The sequence below is a fragment of the Acinonyx jubatus genome, chromosome D2, assembly GCF_027475565.1.
Source record: "Acinonyx jubatus isolate Ajub_Pintada_27869175 chromosome D2, VMU_Ajub_asm_v1.0, whole genome shotgun sequence".
Lineage (NCBI taxonomy): Eukaryota > Metazoa > Chordata > Mammalia > Carnivora > Felidae > Acinonyx > Acinonyx jubatus.
The window spans coordinates 29,958,579-29,986,151 of record NC_069393.1 but is presented as its reverse complement, the minus strand read 5'-3'; the positions used below and the strand labels follow the sequence as shown (position 1 = coordinate 29,986,151).

At 46.4% G+C, this 27,573-nt stretch overlaps 1 protein-coding gene across 1 annotated transcript in view; it reads right to left on the bottom strand.

The window, feature by feature from the left end:
* Positions 1–27,573, bottom strand: part of LOC106967157 (core histone macro-H2A.2) — a 58,254-nt gene that overhangs the window by 28,956 nt on the left and 1,725 nt on the right. Inside the window, exon 2 of the mRNA XM_027062172.2 lies at positions 8,275–8,505. Coding sequence (XP_026917973.1) covers positions 8,275–8,446 — 172 coding nt within the window. The 5' untranslated portion in view covers positions 8,447–8,505. The remainder of the gene's footprint in view (positions 1–8,274; positions 8,506–27,573) is intronic.

The following is a 27,573-nucleotide window of genomic DNA, read 5'->3' as shown; positions in this document are numbered from 1 at the left end:
GAAATGCTGAGGTTCAGGTATGGCTCGGGAAGTTGAAGACAGAATCTGAGGACCCCAGGCTCAAGCTTGTTCCGTGTCGCACCCCCTCCCACCTGCCGCACCACCAGCTATCGACTTCTCTCTTCCCTTCTTCTGAGCCAAACTCCCTAAAATAGTCCCCACCCCCTTGGTCTCCTGGCCACAGCTCCAACTCCCCAGCCCACTGCAGTTCGGCTTTGACCACCCAGCCCGTTCTCACCGGGGTCACCATGACCTTGAGATGGCTAGATCTGTTGCCCCCGTCTGGTTTTATTGGCGTCACCTTTGAGGGTTAGTTACTCTCCCTTGGTTTCCCTGGCACTGACTCTCCCGTGAGCCTTTCCTCCCTCCTCTCTGCTGTCCTCCTCGGTCTCCCTCGCCATGCCTTCCCCCTACTTGGCTCAGAAACCCACACATGCAGATGTTGCTAGGGCCGGTCCTGGGCTCCCCAGTCTTGTTGTCGTCACACTCTTCTCTGGGTGACCTCACTCACTCTCCCAGCCTTTATTGCAGTCTCCCCACAGTGCCCGTGTCTGCACCTCCAGCTTCCAGCTCCCTGATGGCTCTAGACATGTCTATAGGGCTTCACTCAATAACAACAATAGCCCTATGGGCGGGTTGCTACCATGGGTTCCAAGCGGTGCTAAGTGCCTTTCATGCATTATCAGCTAAGTGCCTTTCATGCATTATCTTATGTAATTCTCACCATGACACTATGAGGGCAAAGCGACACACTCACAATCCTTAGCTGATAGGTGGCAGAGCCAGAATCTGTCCTCCAGGACACCTTGCAGAGACCGGAGCCCTACGGGTCCCCCTGAGCCCCTCGCCCCGCCCCATTTCTCCCCCACTATTGCCTGCTTCAGCTACGGGCCCCATTCTTGTTCGCCAGCTACTTTCCTCTTCTGTTTCTCTTGGCCAGGCTCCATATGTAAATTCTCCAATTCTCCCCTTGGAGTGGAGTCCCCATGCCCATTCCTCAACCCATGGCAGCGTGGCTGGAAAGAAAGTAGCCGCCCAAGGCTGAAAGACTTGTGCCTTCCTTGACACCCCTTTCCCCATCTAATCCATCATTGAGTAGAGCTGACTCTACCCCCCTCTGCCGATAACCTCCCCAATTTGTCCATTCCTTCTCATTACCCCCTCTGGACACCCCTGTCCTGGCCACTGTCAATTCTCAGAAGTGACACAAAAACAGCCCCCGGTGGTTTCCTGGACTCTGACCTTGCTTCCTGCCACTTCCCAAAGCCCAAGTGATGTCCCCCAAATGCCACCTCCTCCCTTCTAGGCCTCCCCCTAACGGGTGTGTGTACCTGTGTGTGCACAGCGTATACATTTTCATCATGGCCCTCAAGGACCTGCTTGCCCACTGTAATCTCATCTCTCACCCCTTCTCTTTTCCCAGCTCTGCTCTGGGCACGAACTTCCTCCAGGCTCCAGTTGGGGACACACGCTGTGGGCCTTCACCCTTGTTCCTACCCCACCTGAAACTCTCCCCCTAGCTCAACACCCCCATCAGAATCTACTCAATTCCTACTAATTCCCCACTCTGGTTGCCATCAAAACCATTTGAGGGAGGGGCACCTGGGTGGTTCAGTCGGGTAAGCGTCCAACTCTTGATTTCGGCTCAGGTCATGACCTCCTGGTTTGTGGGTTTGAGCCCTATGTCGGACTCTGTGCTGACAGTGTGGAGCCTGCTTGGGATTCTCTCTCTCCCTCTCCCTCTGCACCTCCCCTGCACACACACACACACACACGCACACACACTCTCTCTCTCTCTCTTTCTCTCTCTCAAAATAAATAAATAAACAAAAAAAAAATCCTGATGTCCCAAACATAGCCCCAGAATCTCTGGGGGTGAGCCCAGTCATCAGGATTTTAAATCAATCAACTTAAGAAAAACCAAGGTTGCACACCTGGTTTAGGTCCTAACAACTCTTACTTTACAATAGGCAGCCCCCGGCACCCCACCCCTACAGACCCTCCCCAAGCTCCTGTGACTTTCCTGCCCAACATGCATGCCCATCTTGCTGTGTTGTGCTTAATGCTTGTCCGCTCTGCTGGTATGCAAGCCCAGCCTTCGGAGGGGGGGCCACGCATGTCTGCCCTCCTCCGCATCTTCAAGGCCTGACCCAAGGAAGAAACTCAGTCAAGATCTGCGTCATGAGTGTTGAAGGTCATTTCCAGGATGACAGGAGGCTCTCATGCTTTGAATCTTTTTTCCTGAGCAAAATCAATTGGTGTCCACCTCCCACCCCCAAAGTAACAAAAACTGCCCTTTTACTTTCTCAACAATGGCCTGCAATTCTACCAATAGTGATTCATTCCTTTGGCTTAAAACTTCTTGTCTCAGTAAAATGCAAGCACAGCCCGAAAATACAACACTTTAACAGAGTTAGCCATTATACTTTGCCCTGAGTGATTTCATCAGCTCTTAACAGACGGGAGAGCAGAAGAATTACCATTTATTGAGTGTATCCTATAAACCAGGCATTATCCACGGGCTAGCTCATGTATGGAGTTGAATGAGTTAGTTCTGGAAGCACTGGAAACTCAGAGAGGTTCAGGAATCAGCCCAAGGTAACAGAGCTGGTAAACGGATGCACCAGATTTAAACTGACAGGAAGAGAAGGAAGGGACACAGAGAACACAGGCCTGGGCTTCAGAGGACCAATGTCGCCTCCTCCACTTGACCTGGGTGCTGAGACTGGCCCTGGGGGGAAGGAATGGTATTGTCAATGGCATCCTTCCAGGTACTCATCCTCTCTTCTTCGTCTTTTTAAAAAAAAATTTATCATTTTTTTGAGAAAGAAAGAGAGAGGGAGGGGCAGGAAGAGAGGGAGAGAGAGGATCCCAAGTGACTGTCAGCACGAACCCGATGTGGGGCTTGAACTCATGAACCGTGAGATCGTGACCTGAGCTGACATCAAGAGTCGGACGCTTAACCCACTGAGCCACCCAGGCGCCCCGGTCATTTCATGCACCCCCTTCTATTTCATGTCCAAGCCACTGGCAAACCCTGTTGGCTTTTGGGTACTCTGACCACGTCTCTACACCTCCTCTGCACTTTGCCTGCTTCCGCCCTAGCAGCCCCTCCCCCCAGGGTCAGATCACTTCTGCCTCTGCTCAAAACCCTTCAGAACTCCCACTGCAAGCTCTTGGCTCCCACCAGCCTCCCTTCTCAAGCCTCACTTACAGTCCAACCCTTCCCGGGGTCCCAACCCCCTGGCCCACTGCTGCTCCTCCAACACCCTGCTCCTGCCGTCCTCCTGCCCGGAGCACCAGCCCACAGACATCCGCGTGCCCGCTCCCTGCCTCCCCCTCAGTGGGACCTCCAGACCAGCACTATTCACAACCCCCCTCACCTCCCCATTCCTGGAACGCTCTATCTCTTTCCTGGCTTTATTTGTCCCCTAGCACTTATCACCATCTGAGAACCACACACCCTTCACTTCTATGTGTTTGCCATTTCTCTTCCCCAGAATGCACCTGCTCGAGGGCAGGGATTCCTGGATTCTGTCTTGGTCTCAGTGCTATAGCAGCCTCAGCGTCGAGAACACCTGGCATACGGTAAGTGTTCAATGAAAGTTTGTCGAGCGAAGGGAGGATTGTGAGTAATCAACTTGAGAAATAAGGCGATGTTCTACCTCGGGGGATACTACAAATCTCTGAAGATGTTTTGGCTCACATTCCAGAAGGTGATGTTCAGGCTTTAGTATGCATTGCTTTGGGGTCTGGTGGCTCTAATCCAAGATAAATTAAAAACCCTATCAGTGATCCAGTTCTACCCCCAGGGAATAGTCTAAGGACTTACTGTGTACATTGACATGTAGACGCTTAATAAATATTTGTTAAACGAATGAATGGGAAAATATAAGATTTGATTGGAGCCGAAGACTAACAGAGACGCCCGTGATGCAAAGGGCCACATTTTGCTCTGTTATGCACAAAGTTCAGACCTTCACCAAGTAGAGGCATAGGATGTACTTCCTTTGGTTACACAAACATTACAATGGGGCAATGTAGTATAGCAGAAAGTATGTGGCTTAGGGTTGAGGGACCTCAGGGAACCCCAGCTCCCTTCTCGGAGGCTGTGGGATCTCTGGTTACTCAGTGCCTTCCAGCCTCACAGGGTGATATGGACCTAACAGGTCGTTTTATTTTTATTTTTTTTTAATGTTTTTTCCCCCTCTGATGGAGTTTTTAATTTTTTTATTGTTTTATACTTATATTTATTTATTCATTTAATATAATTTATTGTCAAATTCGTTTCCATACAACACCCAGTGCTCATCCCAACAGGGGCCCTCCTCAGTGCCCATCACCCACTTTCCCCTCTCCCCCAGCCCCCATCAACCTCCAGTTTGTTCTGTGTATTTAAGTGTCTCTTATGGTTTGCCTCCCTCCCTCTCTGTTTGTAATTATTTTTTTCCCTTTCCCTTCTCCCATGGTCTTCTGTTAGGTTTCTCAAGATCCATATATGAGTGAAAACATATGACATCTGTCCTCTGACTGACTTATTTCACTCAGCATAATTCCCTCCAGTTCCATCCACATTGCTGCAAATGGCCAGATTTCATTCTTTCTCATTGCCAAGTAGTATTCCATTGTATATATAAACCACATCTTCTTTATCCATTCGTCAGTTGATGGACATTTAGGCTCTTTCCATAGTTTGACTATTGTTGAAAGGGCTGCTATAAACATTGGGGTATAAGTGCCCCTATGCATCAGCACTCCTGTATCCCTTGGGTAAATTCCTAGCAGTGCTATTGCTGGGTCATAGGGTAGATCTATTTTTAATTTTTTGAGGAACCTCCACACTATTTTCCAGAGCGGCTGCACCAGTTTGCATTCCCACCAACAGTGCAGGAAGATTCTCCTTTCTCCACATCCTCTCCAGGATCTATAGTTTCCTGATTTGTTCATTTTAGCCACTCTGACTGGCGTGAGGTGGTATATGAGTGTGGTTTTGGTTTGTATTTCCCTGATGAGGAGCGACATTGAGCATCTTTTCATGTGCCTGTTGGCCATCCGGATGTCTTCTTTGGAAAAGTGTCTATTCATGTCTTCTGCCCATTTCTTCACTGGGTTACTTGTTTTTCGGGTGTGGAGTTTGGTGAGCTCTTTGTAGATTTGGATACTAGCCCTTTGTCCGATATGTCATTTGCAAATATCTTTTCCCATTCCGTTGGTTGCCTTTTAGTTTTGTTGATTATTTCCTTTGCAGTGCAGAAGCTTTTTATCTTCATGAGGTCCCCGTAGTTCATTTTTGCTTTTAATTCCCTTGCCTTTGGAGATGTGTCGAGTAAGAAATTGTTTCGGCTGAGATCAGAGAGATTTTTTTCCTGCTTTCTCCTCCAGGATTTTGATGGTTTCCTGTCTCACATTCAGGTCTTTCACCCATTTTGAGTTTATTTTTGTGAATGGTGTAGGAAGTGGTCTAGTTTCAATCTTCTGCATGTTGCTGTCCAGCTCTCCCAGCACCATTTGTTAAAGAGACTGTCTTTTTTTCACTGGATACTCTTTCCTGCTTTGTCAAAGATGAGTTGGCCACACATTTGTGGGTCCCATTCTGGGTTTTCTACTCTATTCCATTGGTCTATGTGTCTGTTTTTGTGCCAGTACCATGCTGTCTTGACGAATACAGCTTTGTAGTAGAGGCTAAAGACTGGGATTGTGATGCCTCCACCTTTGGTTTCCTTCTTCAATATTACTTTGTCTATTCGGGGTCTTTTTTGGTTCCATACAAATTTTAGGACTGCTTGTTCTAGCTTTGAGAAGAATGCTGGTGCAATTTTGATTGGGATTGCATCGAATGTGTAGATAGCTTTGGGTAGTATTGACATTTTGACAATATTTATTCTTCCAATCCATGAGCACGGAATGTTTTTCCATTTCTTTGTGCCTTCTTCAATTTCCTCCATAAGCTTTCTATAGTTTTCAGCATACTGATCTTACACATCTTTGGTTAAGTTTATTCCTAGGTATTTTATGATTCTTGGTGTGATTGTAAAAGGGACCCGTTTCTTTATTTCTCTTTCTTTTGCTTCCTTATTGGTGTATAAAAATGCAGCTGATTTTTGTACAGTGATTTTGTATCCTGTGACTTTGCTGAATTCATGTATCAGTTCTAGCAGACTTTTGGTGGAGTCTGTCGGGTTTTCCATGTAGAGTATGATGTTGTCTGCGAAAGTGGAAGTTTGACTTCTTCTTTGCCAATTTTGATGCCTTTGATTTCTTTTTGTGGTCTGATTGCTGATCAGTACTATGTGAAACGACACTATGTTACACGACAGCAATGAGAGTGGACATCCCTGTCGTGTTCCTGATCTCAGGGGGAAAGCTCTCAGTTTTTCCCCATCCTAACAGGGAGTTTTAAAGGTTCATTTGCCTCTCCCTCCCTGAGCCAGCAGATTTTTCCATCAGATTCCTGGGTCCCATTCCAAACCCGGTGAATCAGACCACAGCACGTGTATGTGGGGGGATGGGGGATGCAGCCAGGATCCTGTATTTTAAAGCATTCCCCAAGCCTTTAGGCTGCTGCTACAAGACTAGCCACAGTATCGCTCCTCTGAGTGGTCCCAAGACCAGCATCAGAATCAACTGGGGGCCCATTAGAAAGGTCGAGTCTTGGGGCGCCTGGGTGGCTCAGTCGCTTAAATATCCGACTTTGGCTCAGGTCATGATCTTGCGGTTCATGAGTTCGGGGCCCGCACTGGGCTCTGTGCTGACAGCTCGGAGCCTGAACCCTGCTTTGGATTCTGTTCTGTGTCTCCCTCTCTCTCTCTGCCCCTTCCCTGCTCACACTGTCTCTCAAAAATAAATAAACATTAAAAAGAAAGAAAGAAAGAAAGAAGAAAGAAAGAAAGAAAGGAAGAAAGAAAGAAAGAAAGAAAAAAGAAAGAAAGAAAGGTCAAGTCTCAGGCCCCACGTCGGACCTTGTCAACAAGATCCCGGGAGTGGTTGGTTCTCACGCTGGACTGAACCAACTTTAGAGCCCTCCAGCCCTCTCTCTAACCTCCTAAAAGGTGCCCATGAAGAACTTTTGGCTCAGAGACAAGCCTTTCATTTCCCGATAAGGAACAGGCTTAAGATGCTGAGGTCTGCCTGACGGACAGGAGCCCCAGGGATGAAGGTATCCACTGGTGGACCAAGGTAAGCCTTTCATTGTGACGGATGGGGGACCAAGAGGGCAGAACAGGACTGAGCATCTAAGAGGGAGGAAGACATTGGCCCTGAGGGAGAAGGAGGAGGGGGAAAAGGGACCTGGGGATAGAAGCTGGGTCTAACCCTGCCACATCCTCGTGGGTTTTCATACTGTGGCTGCAGGCGGCTCGGTTTCTCAGAGAGACAGTTTGGGGAGGTTTGCTTTATAGGGGGCTTCCCAAAAATTTAAACCTGGCCCCCCGGGCAAAGTCAGAGACATTGTTGCTCGTGGCTGAAATGACCCCTTAAGGAGCTACTCGCACTTACTTATACATATTTTTATTCTTATATATTTTATTTTAAAATATTTTATATATTTATATATATTTTAAAAGCATCCTGGAAATTTTGAAGTATGGTGTCTGTTTTGCTCTGACAGAAGAGAACAACAAGAAGAAAGCTAAACAGAAAGCTATTCAAATAGATAAAGACCACCCACAGCAAAAATCTCGTTCTGTAATAAAAAAACATAATGTTAACAACCAACATGGGCAACTATTCCTCGTGTACCCATTGTATACCAAAGAGGGCACAACTGGGACATGATGGGCTTCATGGAACCAACTGGAGATGGTTCTGATGCTGGGCCAACACTATTCATGGACACTGAGCCCTGGTTCCAATACACCAGGAAACCCAACGCTCAGTGAGGACCTCAGAGTAAAGACCAGACCCCCTGTTACAAAATGAATAGCCCCCCTGCAGCCCCCAATCCTCCCGGTAGATTCTCTTCTGTGGGAACCTGGATTTTTACCTCCTGGGTTTGCCTAAAGCAAGACACACATTTTTCGGGGCTGGTCTAGAAAAGCCACTGCATTGTGGGTTCTCTTCTTTCCATGTTGATCATCTGCCATTATGCCCTCTTCCCTCCCCTAAAGCCTGCAAAACGAATCTGAGCCGAGCAGGCAAGCTGAAACCCTGTTACCAACCCCCCAGACCCTGGAGCCAGCCACAGAGAGAAGCCGTCCTCTTTGTCCCTGGGTGGCAGGGACAGAGGGGAGGGTGGGGATCCGGGAGTGGGTGACCTGTCCCGCGTGTTCACATTACCTGCCAGGTACTCGATGACGGCCGCCATGTAGACGGGAGCCCCCACGCTGATCCGGTACTTGAACGTCCCTTTCTTCAGGTAACGCATCAGCCTCCCCACGGGGAAGATGACACCGGCCCTGGCTGAACGGGACAGCTTGGACATTTTCTTCTTCCCGCTCCGGCCCGACATCTTGCCTCAGTTTCCCTCTCAGCTTGCTGACACGGTGTTCTTCCGGCACTACCACGATGCTGAAAAGGAAAGAAGGCAGGGTGAGGAAGGATGGTCGGCAAACACCTTGGGGACAGTGATGTGACACTAGAGCACCGTGTGACACATCAAGTAGCCCTGAGGAGGTGGCTGAGACCTGGCTGCCGCTTCAGGCCACGAGATGGGCAGGGGGACTTCGCAGGGCATCGGCAGCCCCTCCCCAAACACCTCCCCACGCGTCAAGCCAGCCCAATCTTAACAGGAGAGGCCAAAGAAACTCACTAGAGAGAAGGGTCATGGTGCTATAGTCTGCAGAATAATGGCCCCAAAGATGTCCACTTCTTCATCCCCAGGACCCTTGCATATATCACCTTATATGGCAAAAGAGACTTTGAAGATACGATTGAGAGTCCTGACACGGGGCGATTATCCCGGAGTATTTGGGTGGGTCTGATGTAATCGCCAGGGTTCTTTTTTTTTTAATTTTTTTTTTTTAATGTTTATTTTTGAGACAGAGAGAGAGGCAGAGTGCATGTGGGGGAGGGGCAGACAGAGGGTGACACAGAATCCGAAGCGGGCTCCAGGCTCGGAGCTGTCATGACAGAGCCTGACACGGGACTCGAACTCAGGAACTGTGAGGTCATGACCTGAGCCGAAGTCGGATGTTTTACCGACTGAGCCACTCAGGCGCCCCACCGGGGTTCTTTTAAGAGGGGGCAGGACATCAGTGAGTAGCGACAGGTGCAATGAGAGAAGAAATGGATTCTCCCCTCGGGGCCTCCAGAAGGAGCCAGCCCTACCAACACCTCCACTTTAGCTCAGCGAACCCGATTTTCCCCTTCCGACCTCCAGAACTGTCAGGGCATCGATCCACATTGCTTCAACCCCTAAACTGGGGCTAATTTGTTATAGCAGCTGCAAGAGAATGAATACGGTTCCTCTTCGCTCTGATTTGCTTCTGCCTATTTGAATACATAGTGTTAGCTAATATGGCGATGCCTGTAATGGTTAGCTTTGACCCACCACTCAGAGCTGATGTGCACGTCTCAGATGGAAATGTTTTTCTAAATTCTCCAATAACGTAGCATTCTTTTTTTTTTTTTAAGGTTCACTTATTTTTGAGAGAGAGAGAGAGAGAGAGAGAGACAGAGTGTGAGCTGGGGGAGGGAGAGAGAGACAGAGAGGGAGACATAGACTCCCAAGCAGGCTCCATCCAGGCTCTGAGCTGTCGGCACGGAGTCCAACGAGGGGCCTGAACCCATGAACTGCGAGATCATGACCCGAGCCAAAGTCGTAAGCTTAACTGACTGAGCCACCCTGGTGCCCCAATAGTATAGCATTCTTAAAAACAGAAGTATGTCAGAAGATGCAGGTTAGCAAATATGCTAACGCAGAGTAACCAAACCCAGCAAATTAAAAGCTATAATGCAGCCCAACTTCTGCCCCTTGAAATGAGGCGTCCAGGCCGATGTGGGGGAGAAACCCCAGGAATCAGCCAGAAGAGGGGATTTCAGTACAAGGCACCGAGAGATGTGTATATAATTCATCGCCATTTTAGGAAGCGATCTTTTGTGTGAAGATAAGATAATTACATACTTCCGAAAAGCTAATTCAGAGAATTATAATAGAGCTCAACCTGTTGGTTCAGGGAGTACTGTGACCAAAAAATGGAATATAATCCAGGATAAAGTAAAAGCAAATTACCAAGGACAAACAAGCACACCCAAAAGAAAAAAGACGAAAACAGAAATCTCTAGGAAATGTATTAATGAATCAAAGCTCCCTGCTCCAAGGACAGTATCATTCTCGGTGGCCGTTTTGTTTGGGAATGGAAAGAAGAGTGTCAAAAAGAAATTGGGATTAGATCTACCTGTTGAGACAGTCGTCTCGAATGCTGGCTAGATTTGTTTGCCAACAGCCAAGGTGACAATGACAAGGCCTAAGAAAGTGGGTAAAAACCATAAAGGAAGCATGTGGATGCATGAAAGATACAAAGCTGGGGTTTATTTACTCTGGATGGAAGAATGAACGGAACGGCGTTCAGTTTTCTAAAGTAGCTGATTACTCTGTTACGACTGAGGAGTTTTATGTAAACACTACAGAACTGGCAACCAACCCCGTTCGCGACATCCTCCTCTCCTCGAGGTGAATGATGTGAACTTGAGGCATTTTATTACATACTTCACATAGATTGTTTTTTACATGCTCATACGTACTCACTATATTCCTATTTTATGAGCCGTTTTGCCACCAAGAGATGTCGGTATTCATCAAAGTTAAGCACAAGCAAAGAGGAGCAAATAGCGTTAGCATATTATCGCTTTCCTAGTAAGGCACAGGGATCAGACAGTATCGCTGTTTCTAGAACTTCCACATTGTCTGTACTTCTGCTGCCCTAGGTTGCTAACGGTCACGAATCCACTCAGATGTCCTCTCTTGGGGGAAGCAAGCGACTGCAATCCTAGGGTCACAGCCATCAATTTATGTTAAGGAAACTGAGGTCAGGCATCCATAAAAGTCCGGAGTAGCTGCTGTCGGTTATCTCTGTTCCAGGACTCAGGGGACTCATAAGGCAATGTGAACCCGTCCTGTCCTCAGAGAGAGGGCCACGGCAGGTCTGCCAGCTGCTGGTGGTGGTGTCCAAAACGGAGGTGACTCCTGGTAGGGTGGAAACCTTCCAGGATTGGGTGCAAGACCCCCCCGGTGAGGTCCCATGTCTACATAACTGGCTATGCGAGCTGTGTGTCACATAACTGGCTATGCGATAGGTGTGGGGCTATCTGTAAAACACGGAGGTGACTCATTGATCCTGAAGGTCATTCCGACGTTCGAGAAATGCACTTTCAAACAGTTCTGGAAAAGAAGCTTTAGTGCCTTTAGGAAATGAATTCTGAAGAGTCGAGAGCCTGTACAGGTTCATAAAGATGCATTAGTATCGGTGGGTCCACTAAGCCAATTATGTGCTTTTTTGCCGTTGCTGGTAAGTTGGGGGAGAGGGAGGATCAGGAGGACCGGTTGCCAAGGAAACCACCTGAAAAGTCCATCGCGGGATGGACTTGCCCTGTGGATACCGTGCGCGGTACACGGTCATCATCTCTCATAGCAGCAGAGAGAGGGACGCATAGAGCCCAGACACCACGAGGGCAGGACCCGCTCATCCCTCGCCACCACCCTATTCTTCTCGAACAAAAGTAGCCAGAGGATGACTAGGTAGGCAGGAAAGAGCCACTTAGGGACGCCCCCAATGTCAGCCAAGAAGAGTCACAAGTTCCCCTAAAAATGGGGCGTCAGCAGCAGTACAAGGACAACAGGTGACTTCAGGGTCCTGGCACTCATGAAGAAAAAACAGCCAAGGAAGGAAAACCAGGGCTAGGTCAAATGGAGAAGCATGCCAGCCGCATAGCGGCAAGTGGAAGGATCACCCTACGTTCAACATTTTGTAACCAGACCTCTTTCCTCCAGATTAGGGCCTTAGATCTGGGGATGTGGCTCCGTCTGATGTCTCGGCGCGAGACTGTGTATGTGGAGAAACTCTGTGCCTGGGGGAACCTGTCTTTGCAGACGCTGTGCTGGCCTTAAGCAGCTGGGCGTCTAACTCCTGGGCTTCCCGGCGCTGGGAGGCCCCCGGACATTGTACGAATCAGACCACATCGGGAATCCCTTAAGATTCCGGGAGGAGGTTGATGGCGCTGACCTGTCACGCCTAGGGGGCCCCACAGGTGGAAGGAAGGGTTTGGTGCCCTCCGACCCCTCCAGAGAAGACCCCGCTTTTGCAGACCACCCCTGCCCCCAGCCTGTGCTGGACTCTGCCCAGAGCGGTGAGATAGTCTAACCCCCGGCTTCCTTCGTTCCCGGGCCACCCTTTCCCCTGACTCCATCCAGTCTTGGGAAGTCAGGAGTGAACAACTCGAACGGGTTTTTATCCACCTCCTGCGACTCTCTCAATCTCTGTGTAGGGCCACTCAGCTAAGGAGAAAAGAACTATTGGAATGTGAAATTTGTTTCCATCAGACTAATACTTAAATGTTTACATTTATTTACCTTCTGCTCTAAAACAATGTTTTCTCTAATTAGGCAAAGCTAAGGACTACAGTACATTATGTTTGTTTACAAGTTTGAAGAACAGAATATGGCTGGATGAAGCTTTTCCAGTGGCTACAGACACCGTGTGGGCGCCCCTGGAGGATGTGCATGGCCAAGTTCAGCTGGCCCCACCCGCCAGGCCAATCCTGGGGTATTGTGGGGGTGCTTAAGAGGAATTGGGGGGGTGCCTGGGTGGCTCAGTCGGTTGAGCGTCCAGCTTTGGCTCAGGTCATGATCTCCCGGTTTGTGAGTTCGAGCCCCGTGTCGGTCTCTGTGCCGACAGCTCAGAGCCTGGAGCCTGTTTCAGATTCTGTGTCTCCCTCTCTCTCTGCTCCTCTCCTGCTCATGCTCTGTCTCTGTCTCTCTCTCTCTAAAATAAATAAACAGTAAAAAAATAATATTAGTAATAAAGAGGAATTGGGAAACAGACAAGATATAACCTAGATCTGCAATATATATCTGTCTTTTCATATCAGAGAAACCAAGAATAACCAAGGTATAAAGTCTCGTAATTATTTGCAAAGTAAATGGGAGAGTTTTCGGCACGTTAACAACAGGGGCTCAGGGAAGGAGGAGGGGGGAGTACAGGAGCGCCTGCTCATTGTCCTTTCCCTCCAAAAGCAGAGAAGTTGGAAGAACAAAACTGGTTTTGTAGGGCGCCTGGGGAGGTTAAACGTCCAACTCTCGATATTGCCTCAGGTCACAGTTTGTGGGTTCGAGCTCCACGTTGGGCTCTCAGCTGAGTACGGAGCCTGCTGGAGATTCTCTGCCTCCCCGACCCTCAAAAATAAGTAAATAAACATTAAAAACCCCCCACAAACACGGGTTTTGTGTATGCTGGGAAGAGGGCACGTTCGGACTGTTTTGTTAGGGTTATTTATTTTGTGTTAGGGTTATAGTTATGGGGTTTTAAGCCCATAAGGACACCGATGAGCTACATTTTACAGATATCACAGGGTAAACATTTAATTGCAGCACTGACTCAGACACGGACAATAAACTCATGCCAGGCTATTCAAATAACTACTGTATATCAGTGATTTTATGATCTTTTTTTTTTTTTTTTGGACATTTTACTACCCCTAGAAATCAGTATGCATCTTCCAACCTACGATATCATTGATTCGATGAAAGACAGTATTTATGAAGCATTTATTACTGAATAAGAAACTACATTAGATATGGAATATACATGACCCTTGTCCTCAAATATTTTCCGATGAAGTTGCAAGACAGATCATGATAAAATTTCAAATAGATGCCAGAGACATGGTTCCCAGACTGCACCAAGGTACCTGGGACAAGCCAGCAAATGTTTAAGCTTCCAAGGGGAATAAAGTGATACTCAACCTCTGTTGGACCTTACAACTACCAGCTCAAAGTGTTCCTACCAGTGGTTCGCAGTAGATTGTACTATCTTCTTCTTCTTCTTCTTTTTTATGATGCCATACCTTACAAAGCTGAGTTTTTGGTGGCTGCTGTGATTAAAGCAAGTGCCAGGGAAAAATCGATGTGGAACAGAAAATGAGAGTGGCAGTGTCTGACCTGATTCTAAGGTTTGAGAAGTTGTGCAGTGCCCAACAGGTGCACACGTCCTATTTGTAATTCATTGTGGCTATTTAAGAATGGGATACAAATATCCTTTTTTCTTCTTATTCATTGTCAATATTTTTTCAAATAGCTCCTAGCTGTTAGGACATAAATACTTATTGTTTGGACCTAACCAGGTAATAAATGGAACTGATGGGTATTCCTTCTGGCCTAGGCGCCCTGAGAAAAAAATGTCTGAGACATTAAATTCTCTGTGAACTGAGAAAGTTTGGGAACTTCTCTGTTAGGGCCTATCACCAACAAGCTGAAACACGATTATGACTTGCGTAAGGTCACCCTGAAGCAAGGAAAACAAAAAAAAGTTAAAGAAGTTATTTAAAATTTTGAGTTTGGCGGGGGGGCCTGGCTGGCTCAGTCGGTAGAGCATGTGACTCTTGATCTGGGGGTTCTAAGTTTGAGCTCCACATTGGGTGTGGAGATTACTTAAGAATAAAATCTAGGAGCACCTGGGTGGCTCAGTCGGTTAAGTGTCCAACTCTTGATTTCTGTTCAGGCCACAATCTCACATTTTGTGGGTTTGAGCCCCACGTTGGGCCCCATGCTGACAGCGCAGTATGGAGCCTGCTTGGGATCTCTCTCCCTCTTTCTCTTTGCCCCTTCCCCGCTTGCTGTCTCTGTCTCAAAAATAAATAAACATTAAAAAATAAAATCTTGGGGCACCTGGGTGGCTCCGAAGTCGGTTAAACAGCCAACTTCGGCTCAACTCGTGATCTCGTGGTTCATGGGTTCAAGGCTGGAGTTGGTCTCTGTGCTGACAGCTCAGAGCCTGGAGCCTGCTTTGGATTCGGTGTTTCTCTCTGTCTCTCCCCGGCTCGTGCTCTCTGTCTCTCTCTCAAAATAAATAAATCTAAAAAAAAAAAGAAATCTAAAATAAAAAGTTGAGTTTATTTTGCCTTTAAATCTAAGTAATGCTTGCACATAGTATTATAAAGCAAAAAGTAAAGAAATGCATAAAATGGAGAGCAACAGTCTCTCCCCAACTCTACCCCCAATCTCGCTTCCAGAGGCCATTCCATGTAACAGTTTAAAACAATTTTTTTAACTTTATTTATTTTTGAGAGATAGAGAGAGAGAGAGAGAGAGAGAGACAGTGTGAGTGGGGGAGGGACAGAGAGAGAGGGAGACACAGAATCCAAAGCAGACTCCAGGATCTGAGCTGTCAGCACAGAGCCCGACGTGGGGCTCGAACTTCCGAACCTTGAGATTGTGACCTGAAGCATAGTCGGACTCTTAACCGACGGAGCCACCCAGGCGCCCCATCATGCAACAGTTTTTAATTTCACTTCTGGTGGTCACCTCCAAAGCTCAAGTGTTTATAGTTCTACGTCACAATTTACTTCCACTTTTAGACAGTCTCTGTCAATACCTCAGAAGGATGAGAACTTGAGTCCCCATTCTCTTCTCTTTCCCAGCCATTGACAGCATACTTCCGTTTTTATTTCCTCTGCTGATGACCTTGGGAACTTTAAAGAACACAATGCAGTCTCTGACTCCCCCAACCCCAGGTGTTCCCTCTTGAGTCACGGTTATGTTGGACGAGGATGTGCGCCCTGACCTTTCCCTGGCCCCTCTGCTCCCTACCTCGCCTCCCCATTTCTACCTCTGTCCTCCACCCTGCCGCTGCCTCCACTCGTCACCTTTCTGTTTGGTCCTGTAATCACAGTGAAGTCTTCCTTCTGTCTCTGGGCCGATTTCGAAAACGAAATGCTCTTAAGCAGCATTTCTATGATCGCGACTTTGTGAATACTGTTTCCTTCAGAATCGCATGCGTGCTAGCCTCACGCTTCCTTTCCTGGGGTCCAGCACCTGCCTCAACAAGTGGATTCTCTTGGTTCTGAAAATGGGTTGTTCAAAATCACTCCAACATTTCACTTGGCTTCACATTCAGAGCACGTCTTTCTTTTACAGCTTCCTCCCTCCCCCAAGTTCCTAATCACTGTCGACTCTCGTTAAGTGCAGTCGCTGTGTTCTACAAAGCAGCTGGGAACACTGGATTAGTGAATAGTGGAGCACTGATCCTAGGGGAAACAGGGTTAGGTGACCGCGAGCCTCCGGTCACAACTTTTTCATCAACGAATCAACACATCACCTTGTTTTATGTGCGTTTCTGTTTAAAGACACCTTATAGAATATGTATTGTTGATTCACCAACACTGTGCTCACGGGAAATCGCGCCGTGACTTAAGCCTGAGCGAACCTCATCGGACACATATGTTTTCTCCAGAAGGCACATTCCTTCACAGCCTTCTTGTGCTCAGGAACACTAGACAGCGCTTCGGGACGATGCTTGGGGGCCATTTGAAACAGTGGAATCGCCAATGGGAAGCACAAAAATGTGAAAACATGGCACTAGATAGACCATGGGAACAGCACTAATTTCCAGCATGACAGATGAAAGAGGAAACCAGGCCTTGTTAGAACTCAGCAGGGAAAGTGACCGATGGATGGGTGGCTCAAATGTTTTGCCGTCCTGTGGCTGTCCTTGAGAGACTGAAATGCATTGATTTGGGGGTTCCAAATAAATTTTAGCAGGCAGGCAAATTCGCTGATATGGAACCCGTGAATAACGATGATCAATCAGTCGTACTTTCCTTTGTTCTTGTTGACAAAAGGGAAGTGTGGCTTTGCCACAGCCTAAAAATCACTGAGCTTCTTGGTCATTGGTCTTCGCAGGGGCCACTTTCTTCCCAGAGACTTTTATCCTGAAGCCCTTTGACCTCATGCTCCAGTTTGGAATGGTTGTTTTACCCAGAGGTCATCCTGGGAATGTCTTCCTTCATGCCTCATCCATGATCCAATCATCCCTCATCCAATGACCTCCTCTTTCTCGACTTTCTCCCTTATATTCTTGGTGTCAGCCTCCTGTAACTCTGCAGGGACAGTACAGAGAAGTAAACTCTGTTTTCTCACATAAATGAAACTGTCTTTACTGAATGATCTCTGGATTATCCTTGGGTGGGGTATAGTTTTTAGCATCCACATCATTTTGCTTCAATATTTTGAAGCCATTGATCCACTGGTGTTTTCATCCAGTGTTACAGGTAAGTTTGGTGCCCCCCAACTCCCAAGACTTTAGATTTTCTCTTTATGTTGTAATACTCCACAAAGATGTGTCTAGGTGTGAGTCCCCCCCAACCCCATTCACCCTGCTCCGCATTTGGCAATAAGCCTGTTCACTCAATCAGAAGACTCATCTCTTTAATAACTTCAGGAATTTTCTATTACGGATTTGATGATTTCCCCCCATCTCTTTATTTCTCCCACATGCCCCTTCTCTTACAAGGATGCTTGTGAACCAGGGGTTGGGTCTCCTGGGTTGCTCCTCTAACTCTCTTACCCCTTCCCTTCCATTTTTTCCCCCAGTCCTCTTAACATCTAATGTTGGCAATCATATTATTAATGTCCAGCAGCTCTTTCTTGTCTCTGATTATTCCTTTTTCATATCATCCTGTTCCTGTATGAAGGCACCATGTCTTTGAGTTTCTCTGAAGTTACTTAGGGTGTGTTTATATCATCTGCTCTTTCGATTATCTCACCCAGCTCATCATCCTATGTGTTCATTAACATCTTTCTCTTTTATGACGGCTTTTCTTAAATGTCTGGTGACCTTTGGTCAGGCCTTGATACTTAAGAATGATAGACAAGGCTAATGATGATAGGCAGATGGAAGAGCTTTCCTCAGCTCTCCTTTGGTAGGCATGGTTCCTGCTTGGGACCTCTGGGTGTGTGCATAGCACATGTCAGTCAACACCTCACCTGAGCCTGTCCAGTCAGGGACTGAGAGCCCCCGAAGGCCAGAACGAGAAATTCTAGGAATCCTAGAAATCCTAGAAATTCTAGACCAGCCCTGAGTTGTTCAATTTCTTCAGAGGGGAAGCCTCAGACTGTTAGCTGGGGGAGAAATGGAAGATCACTGGAAGCTCAACTGGGAGAAGGGGAGGGAGAGAGGCCAATCCACTTGGCTTTTCCAGAAACAGACCCACAACGACTCCTCACTTCTCACCCTGCCCACCTTCAGTGGAGCTCCCTCTTGCATTTACCTTTTTATTATTTTTTATTTGAGAGAGAGAGAGAGCGCAAGTGGGGGAGGAGGGGCAGAGGGAGAGAGAGAATCTCAAGCAGACTCCATGCTCAGCGTGGTGTGGGGTGCAATCCCATAACTCTGAGATCATGACCTGAGTTGAAATCAAGAGTCGGACCCTCAATTGTCTGAGCCACCCAAGTGCCCCTTGCATTTTACTCTTCTTACTTGTGGCTTCCCCTGTGACATTGTCTGCATAGTCCCAGGTACTTCCAGTCTTCCAGAAATCTGTTGAAATCTCCCACTTGCTAATGAGCAACACCACCCCCTTGCCCTTTTGTTGTTAAGTGTTTATTTTCTTTGCAATTCTTTACCAGTATTTCTGTGGGCTCCAAGAGAAGGAAGCCCATATACTCCGTCCATCATGTGGAACTGGAAACGGAAAGTGTCATTTTAATTTAACATCTTCACAAACATCATTTGGGAGTTAGCCTCGAAATGAGTATTCTGGTAAGGAGAAAAGTTCAACTGTGTTATAATTGAGTAGTAATGTCATATTGAAAAATTTAGATCACTTTCATCACCAGGTGAGTCATTGGTCTTGAGATAATTGGAGAATATAAAATTTCATATCAAAAGATTATATAAGACCCATTAATATAACAGGATCAAATTCAGTGAGTCTGTATTTGCCCAATTGCAGCATATGGGATTCCTATAAATAATATTTATAATTATACTGTAATCCCAGAAGGGAGGAGAGGAAAGAAAAGAAAGATCCCAAGCATCTGCCCTTATTGAATGAATTGCTTTTGGTGGGAAACAGCAAACTGTACTTAACACACTGACTGCCTCTGTAAAGGACAAAATGGTCTGCTTTCTTCAGACCACTATTTTCTTTTAATTTAAATAAGTCCTTTCTTAAGCATAAAGAGCTGATAAAGAACATTTTTTTTTTAAATTTTTTTTTTCAACGTTTATTTATTTTTGGGACAGAGAGAGACAGAGCATGAACGGGGGAGGGGCAGAGAGAGAGGGAGACACAGAATCGGAAACAGGCTCCAGGCTCTGAGCCATCAGCCCAGAGCCTGACGCCGGGCTCGAACTCACGGACCGCGAGATCGTGACCTGGCCGAAGTCGGACGCTTAACCGACTGCGCCACCCAGGTGCCCCGAACATTTTTTTTTTTTTTTAATGCCTCAAGCAACTTATGGAAATTTTTATTATATGTCAACTGATGGGGACTATGACAAACCCTAGCCAATCAGCAAGAAGGTCCACCGGAAGCCGCCAGCAGTCTTGATTTAAGTGACCATTTTCCTGCCATCCAGCTTCTGCAAATGCTCACAGCATGGGCTTGGGTCTCACGCCTGCCTGCGTGCTCCTGGTGGCGAAATCAGAGGCAGATCCCGGCACCAGCTGCCTCTTCTTTAGTGAGGAGGGACCCCCAGGGGCCGGTGGCAGGAGAGAGGGGAGCCCGAGCCCCGGAAATCAACAAGACTTGGGGTCTTGCTGTTTTTGTTTATGACTCTATCCCTGCACTAGCACAAGCCTTGGCTCCTAGAAGATTCTCCGTAAGTTTCTGCAGAATACATGAACGAAAGAGTGAATTCCCGTGAAAAAGTATACAAATCAAAAGGCTTTCATATATACGTTACTTTAAAACTGGAAATAAGAGGTCTTGTAGCTTTTTAATGATGGAAATGAATTTTTTTAACTTCAAATACAGTTTTAAAATTGCTGAAATGTATTCTTTTTTAGGCCCCATGACATTTCTCTAATCTGTAGTATTGTGTGTCAGAATATTTCATATTGTAAATAATTATGAAAAATAAAGTAGACACCACAATGAAGCATCTTCACTCTGTTAGTTCCAAACCATCCTTTGGGAAAATGAAATGAGATGGAATAAAACTGGGCAGGACATAAGGGAATTCAATACCAATGTATTAATTATATGTAGAAATATATTTTTAAAGGGCATTAAAAAAACCTCTTAGCCTCCCACCTAATAGAATTCTAATATATTTTGGTGTGTTACCCTATGGACTGTATTAAAATAATAATAGTTTGTTAGTATTATTTTGTGGCTGTGAAAACCATTTTCGGTAATCCCAGCTAAATCACTTGCTCTATTACACTTGCATTTATGAAGTCCAAGGGCAAATATATTATTGCACAAGTTAATACTTTCCAAACCGTTTTCTTCCAAGGCCACCTTTAAGTGAATGAGCATAGTCAATAATTTTATCGTCATATATGTTAAAGCACATTAACAATTTATAATGTAAAGAGCTATAGCAAATGCAATTTCATCAAAATGACACACGGATCAAATTAACTAAATTAACCAACCATGAACGTTAGAACCAAGCATTAGCCCAATTTATTTAAATTATACTATTGGGTTACAAATCATTCCTTTTTTAAAAAAAGTCTTTCAAGCCATGTCCTGGAATAATCTAGGGGGAAGCTCAACCACCCGTGCGTTCTTTATAAGCCACAGTCGGAGCGGGTGTGCCCACATCCTTCTAGAAGGGATGGGGAGAGGAGGGCAGAACAAGCGGGGGGGGTGGGGGATAGATATGGCATGGATTTACTGTATAAGCTGTTACTGCAGTACTCGGTGACTTTTTTTTTTAATTAAAAATTTTTTTAATTTATTTTTGAGAGAGAGAGAGAGAGAGAGAGAGAGAGAGGGACAGAGCACAAGCCAGGAAGGGGCAGAGAGACAGAGAGAGACAGAATCTGAAGCAGGCTCCAGATTCTTGGATGTGGGACCATGAGATCCCTCGAACTCACGGACCATGAGATCAAGACCTGAGCCAAAGTCTGTCACTTAACCGACTGAGCCACCCAGGCGCCCCAGTACTTGGTGACTTTTAACAGGTTTTGCTGCCTTTGTTGAATGTGAGCTCAAGTTTTTGTTTTTGTTTTTTAAAGACAAAGGGACCAAGTTGTTGATATATATTTGGTTTCTTCATTATTGGCCTTCTGCTATTCTCTAATGTAATATAAATATATTTGGCCACTTATGGTACTAGTCGGATGAGAAATGAATATAAGCAAATGGATAAAAATCAGTTTTGTTCTTGTTGGATCTTAGTAATGCACCCCAGAAGAAAACGTCTTCCTGAATCTATTCAGTCATGGAGAACAAAATAAAAACCAAAACCCTTCGCTGCGTCCAGCTGGGTCTCTTTTGCTCTTGACCGCTGACAAACAGGACCAGTGGGCAAGCTATCGTGTCTCCATAAAATCCCATAGTTTCAAATTAGTCGTGAGGGTGACTGTTAGAGACAGTAGTCCCCTGAGCAAGGAACTGACTTTGTCTAAGCCAAGAGCTTCTCAGGTGAGGGGTGAGGGGACGAGGGAGTTCCCTCAGGGACTGGGAGTGAGCAAACCAGTACAGACAGCAGGTAGGCTGTGGCCCCTGGTGCCGCCTCATCTGCCAGAGGCTTCCGGAGACACCCACTGCTGGGCACATAGGTGGGGCTGGTTGTGGGCTCTTGGGGCAGAGGTAGCTGCCCCGGAATCCCTCTTCCTCCATCCCTCCCCTGCCCGTTCCTCCCTCCCCTGTTTTCCTCACTGTCCATCCTAAGGTGGTGGCTGCAATGTGGCCACAAGTGGCAGGGGTCGGGGGCTCCAGGTGTAGTGCGGTGTCGTCCCCAGACAGAAGGTATGGCGGACCCCAGCAGGTGTGTGTGTCGGGGGGCAGGGGTTCCAGTGTTGGACTCACCACCTGTGGCCCTTAGCCAAACCCGCTGATTTTTTAACAACCTCCCACCCCCAACTCCGCCAACGTTGCTCGAAACAAACAAAAAAGAACAACCTTTCAGGAGATCCAATATTTAGAGCAGATGGAGAGAAGGGCAGCTGTCCTGGCTGGAGTGGGGAGGTGCCAGAGAACCTTCATGGCTGGGTCCCCACATTTTCTGGTTTGGGGCTCTGACAAACGACAGCCATTACACCTGCTAACTTGTGAGGTCCCTTCCAACCTGAAAGAGGCTTCTGTTCTACGAAGATGCTCAAAATGTCACTCTGTCTGACCCCCCTCTATGAAATCTACAGACCTGGAAAAACCCGGTAGAATTAAGTCACATCCAGGTGATCTTTCCTTTGAAGTGACTATTCATCACCCACGATAACCACAGAATAGAACAACCGGGCCTGAAAATTCTACCTTGTTTTTTTCCCAAGACTGCCTCTTCTCCACTCCGAGGCAATAACCTATAGAGTTTCCTGAAGCGCGACCCCAGTGTTGGACAGCGCTGTGCTGAAATTCACGAAGATCCGTCAATTTGCAAATCTAGTACTCTGATGGGGGACCCGGTGAACTATCATCAGACCTAAAAGTTTATGTTGTAAATTATAAAAGCTATTGGAACTTACTTTTTTCATATTCTACCACCACTGTTTAATTTTAACGGCTTTATTGAGCAGTGAAGGGAGCACAGAGTACAAGTTGGCATAATATATGTCATTATTAGTGCCAGGCCTAGTAAACACAGGGCCCGGGTTTTCCAGGATCAGTTTGATTTTACTTTGTGATATTTTTGGCCTGTCGTTATGGAAACGCCCCGTATTTAGGCATCCAAACTATATCATCAAGACCGCCTCTTATATCCAGAAACAACCCCCAAATCTCTGATCAGATTGTGTGTTGCGATTTAGGGTTAAACAATATGGTCGCCGCCGCAAATTCTGGAGTCCCGGGATCAGCTGAAGTAAACGTGCCCGGACCGAGGCCGGTGGTCCGGTGCATATTTCCACACACACTTCTGTCAAAGCGCGAGAATTCCGACTTGAATTACTTACTCCATTCCACGTCCAAATTGGCAACGCCAGTCAAATAAATCGGGCCAAGGATGATGGATGGTGAGATGGATAAATGAACAGTAAGGGCTTCAGAGAAACCACCAAATTCATCTTATTTAATACGTGGCGACAAGACAGTTTAAAGTATAGGGTGATGTGGTTCCATCGGATCGTCTTTATCTTTCACCTGACATAGGCAGGTAACACAGTGATGCAAATAACAAGTTTTAGAGTAAGAACCTGCATAATGAGAAGCAACCCCCTTGCTCTCCCGTCACGGAGGTAAGGATGTGGGGCTGTGGCGCAAGGCTGCCTGGGCTGGGGTCCCAAGTCTGCCTCCGCCCAGGTGTGGGCATGTCCTCAACCTCTCTTTTCTTTTCTGTAATTTGGGTATAACAATGGTATCTACCTAAAGTGCTGTTGTAAGAATGAAATGAGTTAATGCACATAAAATGTCTGGAACAGTGCCTGGCAGGCAGGAAGGCATTCAATAAACATTAGCAATTGTGACTTATTTCCATGGAAGCAACAGTTTCGGAGAACGATTTTCCTGGGATGCAGGCTGGCACTTCCCCTCTGTTTCAAAAGCAACTATTGCAATACTATAGCGTTTGATGTTCTGTGTCTACCACAAGGCTTGAACTCGGCAACATCTATTTCCCTCACTGATCTTAGGGGCAGTAATGAAATGTCAGCTCTGGGGAAGCTCCCAGAGCTACCTAATCTACTGAGAACCTTGTGACAGTGACCTTTTGTTTTTCCCAAGGCGGGGCACTTTGGGGCCCCTCCTAGTCTTATCCTGTATCCCCCCAAAATCCCATCTGCCAGGGAATTCACAATCATCATGAGGTTAGAATCATAGGATTTCACAAAATCATGATCTAAGACTGAAAGGGACTTGAGCCATCAACTATTTTTAGGGCCCCCTCCTAATTTCAGCCACCGTAAAAGGTGTGGCATGGGAGGAGCTCATGAAACAGCTTGTCCATGACCCCACGGTCTGTGTGAAACCAGACCTAGGACCAGCCCCCTAACCCCCACTTCTGGAACGCTGGTCTGGGGCTGTTTTTCCTACATTGTTACCCTTTGCATAGTGTTATGTACACATTTGACCTTAAATGAGTGTTTGAAGGAAACTAGCTTTAAGTATTTGTTTCAAAAGTATTTTGAGGGTGCCTTTTGTGATTTTTCTGGTGGTGGTGGGGAACGAAGTAGCCTTTCAAACACTTATCTTTCCCTCCAACTTAATTCCCAAAATATATCCCAGTGTGCATCCAGGAGAAAACAAACCCTCCATCCTGAAGTTTTCACTACCTTTTTAAAATACTACGTGCCAGGGCGCCTGGGTGGCTCAGTCAGTTGAGTGTCAGATTTCAGCTCAGGTCATGATCTCAAGGTTCATGGGTTCGAGCCCTGCGTCAGGCTCTGTGCTGACAGCTCAGAGCCTGGAGCCTGCTTCAGATTCTGTGTCTCCCTCTCTCTCTGCCCCTCCCCTGTTCGTGCTTTGTCTCTCTCTCAAAGATAAATAAACATAAATTTTTTTTTTTAAGTACTACCTTCCAATACCATAAAATTGTTAGATGTCATACCTCTATTGGCCCATTTTATTTTTCCTTCTAAATCTAATTTAATGGGTGGCTCAGTCATTTGAGCCGCCAACTCTTGATTTCGGCTCAGGTTACGATTCCAGGGTCATGGGATCGAGCCCTGCATTCTGGTTCTACACTGAGCGTGGAGCCTGCTTAAGATTCTCTCCCTCTCCTGCTGCCCCTACTCTGCTCGTGCTCTCTAAAATTAAAAAAAAAAAAAAAGATAGACATGATAAACTGTTGGTTTAGTTCTCTTTGACCTGAACCTTGGCAGGGCAGGTGGGGACTCAGCCTCGAAAGAGAATTTATGTGACGACAGTCTGGTCAAGCATCCTTCTGCCTGCCTTGGACCCTTTCCCGCTCTCCTCCAATTCTCCTGCAATGTCTGTGAAGCTTGGTCCTCCACCCCCCCACCCCGTTCCAGCCTAAAACGCTGTTCTCCCTGTAAAAACTGTTGTAACATTTTATTGTGGCTTTTATTACATTATATCAATCACTTGTATCTTAATTGTATTTAGTTATGCAAGTAATATAGAAATCAATTCAAATTGTAAAATTTCAAACGTTGTAACAATGGTTACAGATGGGTATGAATAATTGTATGACTAATCTCTTCCTTGACAATTCCTCCAGTTGTCTCTTCCAGTGGGTGTCTTTACAGCCCTATCTGTTTTTGTATGTATTTTTACTTATGGGAATGTATAGTATTATTATTTTTTTAATAGTCCCATACAGTACGTATTGTTCCGTAATTGCCTGTTTCTTTAATCATATGGTTTGGTGACCTTTCTGTCTCAGCATACATAGACTTACTTCGTTCTTTTGAACTGTTGCCTAATTATCCAGAAGTAAATGTGCCATTATTTAGCCATTCCCTATGATGGCCATTAGGTTGCTTTTAGTTTCAAAACTACCAAAACGCTGCACACTTGTGCCTGCTTCTCTAGGATATACACGAAGAAATGGAATGGCTGGGTCATAGAATGTGCACATTATTAATTTTAACAGTGCCAAACTGCCCTTCAAATTGGCCGTTTCAATTTACACGCCTGTTAGCAGTGCAAGAAAGCCCCCGGTTTCCCACTCAGCTTGCCAAGATTAATTACTTTTTACCTGCACATGTTATCGCCTAGGCTTAGGATGTAAGCTCTCTGAGAGCAGGGCCCATGACTACCCCATATTTGCATTTCTTCCCGCATGCAGAGGTTTATATAATTGGTGCCCAATTAATAAAAGAGTTTAATAATTGGTGCCCAATAAGTGTTTGTTCAATGATCTCCCACCATAAGTTCTTTGCTCATCTCTGCGCAAAAAAAGCATTTACCGAGGGTGCATCTTTGAGGCTATTTCTTTTTATTTTTTTTAAGTTAAAAAATATTTTTAAGGTTTTATTTACTTATTTTTGAGAGAGACGGAGTGTGAGGGAGGGGAAGGGAGGGAGGGAGAGAGAGGGAGAGAGAGGGAATCCCAAGCAGACTCCATGCTGTTAGCACAGAGCCCAATGTGGGGCTCGAACCCAGGAAACTGTGAGATCATGACCTGAGCCGAAACTAAGGGTCGGACACTTGACTGACTGAGCTACCCAGGCACGCTTGAGGCTATTTCTTAAGAATGAAAAACATTTTTTAAAAAGTTGCTCATGGGGTGCCTGGGTGGTTCAGTGGGTTAAGCATCAGACTCTTCATTTCGGCTCAGGTCATGATCTCACGGTTTGTGAGATTGAGTCCAGCCTCCTGCTCTTGGCTGACATCAGGGAGCCTGCTTGGGATTCTCTCTTTCTCTCAAAAAAAAAAAAAAAAAAAAGTTGGTTGAATTTTTGCTCTCTCTCTCTCAAAAAAAAAAAAAAAGTCGGTTGAATTTTTGCACACCCTTCCCCCTAGCCAAGTTACAGATATCTTCCATTTAAAGTTGCCTGCGGAAAACAGGACTCCCTCCTGCTCTGCTTGGCAGGAGGCAGTGAAAACAGACCTGACTGTCTCAGACAATAGCTGGTAGGGTGTCTCACCCACTGGGAAAAGCTACAGAATCCCTGGGAACTAGACAGAAGATGGGATGGGGAGAGAGTAAGGTCAGACTCTTTGGAACATTCTGGATCCAAGGAGCTAAATTCTTTGACAGAGTTTTGAAAGAGAGGAAACCATTAATAATGTCCAAAGCACGTCAATAAATGGATCCAGGCGAGGAAGAAATTGACAGGCTAGCAGAACTGGAGTGCAGAGGTGGGCATATATACATTTTTAAATTTGGATACAGGAAAGGGAGGTTTTAAAGGTGTGAACTACTCGATCCATGATAAACTTTTCCTCCAGGCAGAGCCTATTTTTATTTACATGATAATCTCGGCTACAGCGATTCTAAAAACCATGAGCATGTTTCCAAATCTTGGCGTTCTGAACACTCATTTGAAAAAAAAAAAAAAAAAAAAAGGAGTTTTCCAAAGGAGTAAGTGATAACGTTCAGTTAAATATGAACGAACTGAGAATTCTGTGTCGCTTAGTTTGTTTCCACAAAGGAACTGGTCCTAAATAAGAAACAACACAAACGGAGGCCCATTTCGCTCTTGATAACGTTTCTGTTTCTCTCACCCATTAACAACTGCGCAGCCCAGGGAGGGGACAGTCGGATTTCGACACAAACACAAATGAGGAAAGTGAGGAAACCAGTTTGCTAGGGGGTGCTGACCACCTCCAGGAGCACAGGCCCCTGAGGCCCGGGGATCTAGGCCCGGGCCCTGGGTGGACTCCCCCCTGGCCGAGTAGAGGCTGGAGCGGCACCGCTGTTCACCGGCGCCGCGGGAATGCGGAGACCCCCTTTACTGTCCGGGCCACACCGCCCCAGACACACAGGGACCTGTGCTTTGGTTCCTCGGCCCGCTGCTTCTGGCCTCCTTCACCTCTTCGCCCATCGTGGGACGGTTGCCATTAAACCCCGGCAGTGACCGGGCCGAAATCACGCCCGCGGTGGCTCCGGATCAATCGGCGACAGG